At 51.0% G+C, this 6,000-nt stretch overlaps 1 protein-coding gene across 1 annotated transcript in view; it reads right to left on the reverse strand.

Moving 5' to 3' along the window:
* ENDOD1 (endonuclease domain containing 1) overlaps positions 1-5,280 on the reverse strand; it is a 29,891-nt gene extending 24,611 nt beyond the window's left edge. Inside the window, exon 1 of the mRNA XM_045557095.1 lies at positions 4,915-5,280. Within this exon, the coding sequence (XP_045413051.1) occupies positions 4,915-5,214 (300 nt within the window). The 5' untranslated portion in view covers positions 5,215-5,280. The remainder of the gene's footprint in view (positions 1-4,914) is intronic.
* Positions 5,281-6,000: the final 720 nt, after the last annotated feature.

Raw genomic sequence — 6,000 nt, forward strand, 5'->3', positions numbered from 1 at the left:
ATTTGGGCATGCCAAGCACCTATTGGAGTAAGACCTTAATAAAGTATGCATATTAATATTTACTGAGTTTACCATCATCCAGGTACTATGCTACACGCTTACATGTATTATCTTATTTATTTGCCACACTCTATATGTAAACATTGTTAGTACCTTTAATGAACAAATCAAAAAAATAAGGGGTGAAGAATTCAAGGTCACATAGCTTACAAATGGCAGAGCATGGACCTGGATTAGGTCTCTTAACTGGTAAGAATCAGAATTGTCCTGTTTGCTGCATTTCTTACAAAGAAATTTAAGTATATGACATCTTCTATATTTCTGTTCTCTGACACAATGAAAAGAGGGCTGAAGTTAGAATAAATTAAACAATATTTCTAACTGTTTTAGGTTACATAATCAAGAAGCAATTGGTAAAAATTAAAGATCAAAGACTTAATCAAGAAACTAACTTGTAACAACTGTTCACATGCATTTACTAAGATTTAAAATATGACCTTGTTGTGCCCTCTAGGAAAATGCTTGTGCAGTTAACCAGAATGTCCCCTCCACTCTAGAGCCACTGACACCTGAGCAACATCTATGCAGCCAAATATGTGCTCCCACTTGTCCTATGACTGTTGGGAAATAGAAATGGAGTAGAAATTAGGATTCTCATATAAAAGATGAGAATTAAAGTCCTAAAACCATTAAGGTAGTGGATCCCCTGTAAAGTCAAAGAACCTCCACAGTGTATCAAAAGAGCACTGGACCAGGAGCAATCAGTCATGAGTTCAAAAATAAGCTGTGTGACCTTAGGCACCTCAATTAATCCTTCTGAGCCAGTTTCCTCATCTCTACAATGAAAAGGGTAATATCTACTTCACAGTGGTTTTGTAAGATTAAATAACCATACACTGTTATTACTAAATATAAGGCCAGTTTCTTCCAGTGTTCGTGTCTGTAAAATGATAGGGGCTGATATGTTGACTTCTGGCATGAATTGGCAATGTACTTTACAAAGGCATCATGGGTACCTTATCTCAAAAGTCTTCCATTAAATACAGAGGAGTTGAGAGACTAAAATGTTTGAGGCTTCCTGCACTAAACCAGAATCAAGTTCTCAGGTTTCTGGAGTCTTGCCTGGAAACTCTCCGAGCCATCTCCATCATGCCAGACAGGGACACGTTTTTCTCATCTCTTTCTTGCCTTTTCTCCATTCTCAATTTAAAAGTGATTTCATTCCACATAAAACCCACAACAGCCCTCTGTTTTTTTGGTTTCCTTTTACATTTCTCCTTCTGTCCTTTAGAAGGTCCCCTATAAATTCTTCCAGCATAGCAGACATGGGACCTGACACTAAAGGACTGTTAGCAGACAAGAGATTTAATCATTTGAGATAGTTTCAAAGGCCAGAGCTAGGACTGATGGGGGGGCCTCAGAGGAAGGCTCCAGCTCTGCATACGGAGCATGTTTGTAACAGCAGCTGCTTGCTGCCTATGGATAAGCTTCTCAAACAGGAAGCTCCCCACTGAGAAAACTCAAGCAGAACATCTCACCCACTGCTGCCTGATTGATCCTCCTGATGTCAAACGATTTTATCCAACACTTATCAAGCGCTTTCTATGTGCTAGGCACTAGGATTACAAGAGTACGTAAGATGCAGTCATCAGCCCTCAAGGGCTTAAATGGGGGAGACAGAAACCCAAGCAGGTAATTGCAAAACAATATGTTAAGTGCAAAAATAGAGAAATTACAGGAGTACCTGAGGGGTGGACCTAAATGAAGAGGTGGATCTAACTCAGGTGGGGAATTCCTTCTGGAGGATGTGACACCTCAGTAGAGTCTTAAAGGGTGGAGTGGGGTAGGACATGAAGGGCAAGATGGGGGCAGTGTAGAAAGGACATTGGGGCAAAGGGAATCTGCATGTGCACAAAAAGAACAAACAGTCTGGTTTACGATAGGAACGCTGGGCAGCTGGATAATGCTAGAATATAAAATGAGAAAGTGTGGCATGGTAAGAAACAAGGCTGGAGCTAGAGACAGAAGCCAGGCCATGGAGGGCCTTGTAAACTGCATTCTGCAGTTTGAACTTTGTCCTGTAGGTGTTGGGCCGGCAACACCTTAGAATTCTAAGCACCAGAGTGACTAAGTTTCTGTGATCTTCGACTTAAGAGCTTTTTTCAAAGGGTAACTGTAAGATGGCCAGGAAAACTGCTGAATTGGGCTTTGGGAATCCCAGTGTCAGTGCAGCCCTGCCTGACTCATCTCTTGATGGCACTGAACTCATAAAAAGGTGATGTGGGCACAAGGCAACTCAGCATTACGAAGTGCTTGGAAGCAGCCAGAAGTACACACTGAGACCGGAGCACCTTTCTGCAGTGGCTGCAAGGCCGGGCTCAGGGAGCAGGCAGCAGGGGTCAGGTTTGCTGCAGTGCCCTCTGGAGCCTCCTGTGTCTTGTGCCTCCTCTTCCCTCCCTCCCTTTCTCTCTCCTAATACTCTCTGGCTCCTGGCTGACTTGACCTGAGGTTGGGGAGGTGGGTGTGGGGAGCCCATCCATCTTGCAGGGAAACGTATCCTGCAGTGCTCAGCCACGGTTTCCATTCCGTCCTCTCCAGCAGGGTGGGAACTCTGGCCTCCTGTGCTTTTCAGAACCACTGAACATCCCACCTCTCAAGCTGCCATTTGTAACTATTTCTCCCCTCCCTCCCCATCCTCTTTAATCTCCCCAGTCCTGATCTTCATGACCCCACCTAGGGTCTCCACTGCCTGTATGACTTGGTTCCCTCCACTTCTATCTGCCAAATCATGCTCCTTTATGACTCATTCTTTCAATAGCTAAATATGTGGCTCTGCCTCCCTAAGCCCAATGACCCCTCCCTTCCACCATTGTCCTTTATTCTGAGCACTTGAGTAGGCTGTACTCTACACACTTGTATCAGGTCACCTGTTCCAACCACTCTCTGTGCACTATCCCTGACCCTGCCATGCGTTTCTCACTCACGATGCTCCCTCTGCTTGAAACACCTTCTTCTTTCTTGTCTCCCTTCTGAACTCCGCCTTATCTTTCCAGGCACAGCACAAATAGAAGCTTAGGTTCTGACCCTAAGGCTTTCCTCATAATCTCAAAGACAGATTAAATCTAATAGGACTTTGTTTACCTTTATTAAGTTATGGGTGGTTTGCTTATATCATAACAACAGCTAGTACTTATGTGTCAGGTGTCTCTCTGAGAACTTTATATACAGGAACTCATTGAATCCTCACAACCACCCTATGCAATTATTTCCAAGTTAACCTGCCCAAGTTTAAAGCTTAGTCAGCGCAGGAACTGGGATTTGAACCCACACCGCGTGGCTCTGATCAGATACTGGGTCACCTCTCCACCCAGCAAACGCCTCCTGCAGACCAGGAAGCCCTTGAGTTCCAGAGCTACACTCAGCTCTCTTGGGATCCTAAATGTCTGGCATGCAGCAGGTGATTACTAAATGTGTTCCAAATTTAATTGAAATTTGTTTAGCATGCATTCCCAGGACTTCCTCATGCATATGTTCTGTCTCCCAGAGCTGTCCATGAGATCATCAAGGGGAAAGGACCAGGTCACCTGTTTTCTTCACAGGCACACAATCACAGTGCCAAATGAGGTGCGGGGGGACATACTGCCAGCTCTAGGGGCGCAGCTGGGGTAAAACTAAGTTTAGACTAAAAGATATCTTCAGTGTGTGTGATTTACAAGTGTTTTTCACATGCCTGATCTCATAGGTCCTCATGTCAACAGGTGAGGTAGGCGGAAGGATGTGGAGGAGATAAGGAAACTAGGTGCAGATTGCTTGGGCCTGGGCCAAGATCTCGGAGCTAGAAATATCTGAATGAGATTGTAACCCGTGGGCTCTGAATGAAGCACCGGTGTGGTCCTGGGCAGCTGTGGCCATCAGAAAAGGGAGGGCTGTGGGACAGCTCCTCCCTCAGCAGCCGGGGCAGGGGTGGGAGGCTGGGGAGAGTTCAAAGGGGAACCTGGGCAGGGTGTTCTGGAGGGGGTACCGCCTGAGCAGGAGTGAGCCAGCCTGTGTTAAGAGCAAGCCATCAGGTTCAGCAGGGCCTCTGGGGGCCTCCCGGAGCGTTGGGTCCCCATCACCAAATGGGACAGAACACCATGAGAGATGACATGATTTCCAAGTGGTCTGGTAATATAGGTGAGAAGAGTTAGGAAAAACTGGCTTGTCCTTTCCATTTGTTGTAGGTGGTCGATGTTTCCCTACTATTTGTAACTATCCATTGCACTTGTAAAAATCTATATCTTTATGTTACTGTTTTTAACTCAACACAACCTCAGATCGAATTCACTCAATGTTACCTGTATAGGGAAAGATTTCCAGGCTACAACGGGCAATGCAGAAGAGGAGCTCTCTCTAGTAGAAAGTGCAGTGAATTTCTAGCCGAAAGGCCTGCCCTATCTTACCAAATGGGTGGTCTTCTGCAAGTCTCTTCAACCCCCTGAGCCTTGATCTCCTCTTCTGTAAAATGCGGATGAAAATGCCCACCCCCAAATGAACGCTATGGCGGTGACGTGCGCCCGCCGAGGCCTGCGAGCGCGCAGCCTAGGCTTTCTGCGCATCTGAACGGTGTGGGTCTCTGTCAGGCTCCCCACCACTCGGAAACCAGTAAGACACTGCAGATGTCTGCGCTGAAAGGTAGACAACCACCTCCCACGAGGGACCTCCCGCCCCGGAGGCTCGAGAAGGCTCCAGATCGCCAAGCTGTCATTGCAGCTTCGGCAGGGGGCGAGACAGGCTGTAACTCGGGGGCACAGCGGGGTGGATCCGAAACCCGGTTTCCCGGCCCTGCCCCTCGCGGTGGCCGCAAAGCGCCCCTCGGAGGCAGCCCAGCCGCCCCGCCCCCGCGCGCCCGGCCCCGCTGGGCACCACCCGGCTCACCTGCGGCTCCACCAGCCAGCGCTGCTCGGCGGCGCCGGGCGCGGGGCGCGCCGCGCGGAACGCGGAGTACACGGGGATGCGGTCCCGGGTGCTGTACAGGGTGGCGAAGCGCTCGGCGCCCTCGGAGCGCTGACAGATCTTCACGTGGGAATCGGCAGCCAGCCCCGCAGGCGGGGTCGCAGCGTAGAAGAACTTGTCACACTCGCCGAAGCCGGCCTCCCCGTCGCCCACGAGCCGGCCTTCCAGCAGCCCGGCCAGGGCGAGGAGGCTGCCCAGCGCGAGCCAGCGCGCGGTCCCCATGGCGGCCTCTGCGGGCGCGGCGGGCCGGGCCGGGAGCGAGCGACGCCGCCTAGCCCGGCTGGGAGGGGAAGTGGGCGCCGGGGCGCGGCCGCGGCACAGCCCGGCGGGGCGGCCCTTGCGGCGGGGCGGGCCCGCGTCCCGAGGCCGCGCCTCCGTCCCGCCCTCCCGTCCTGAAGATGGCTGCGGAGGCGCTGGGCCCGGGCTCCCCGGGGCTGCACCCGGGCGTGGAGACGCGGGTCACCTGCCGCCGCGCCGCCTGCCCTCAGCAGTCCGCTGGGATGCGCGCTGCGAAGGGTGGAAGGTCTGAACGGGGCCGGCCTGGTCCGAGGAGCTGGGAAGGGACGGTCGCCTGGGCTGGGCGCCAAGAAGCCTCCAGTTCTAGCGCGGCCAAGGTCCTCAGGGATGCAAAGCGGCGGCCTGAGACGCTCACAAGGCTGTGGCTCTGTGCAGCGGCTGGGCAGAGACCCCCTCCGAAATCTGATGATCAGTCTCCCCTTCCCTACCGAAATGCTCGCCGGCCCGCACTTGTATACAACTTCGATGCAGTTTGTTTTTTGTGTTTGCTTGTTTTGTTCATTTTAGCTCTTCAGAAGCCCAGAGACTCAAGAAATCCTTAAAAGGAAGTTCCTAACCTAGGCAGACAGGACACCCCTGCTGTGGTTGGTTTGGTGCAAGAGTTAGAAACAAAACCAATACCAAGAAAGCAAGGAGACCAGCCAATAGCATAGGCTGATGCATTGCTTCCTTCATCCCTCTCAAGGCCTAGGTGCCAGCCTGAGTTGGGCG

Source organism: Lemur catta, chromosome 7 (assembly GCF_020740605.2).
Source record: "Lemur catta isolate mLemCat1 chromosome 7, mLemCat1.pri, whole genome shotgun sequence".
Lineage (NCBI taxonomy): Eukaryota > Metazoa > Chordata > Mammalia > Primates > Lemuridae > Lemur > Lemur catta.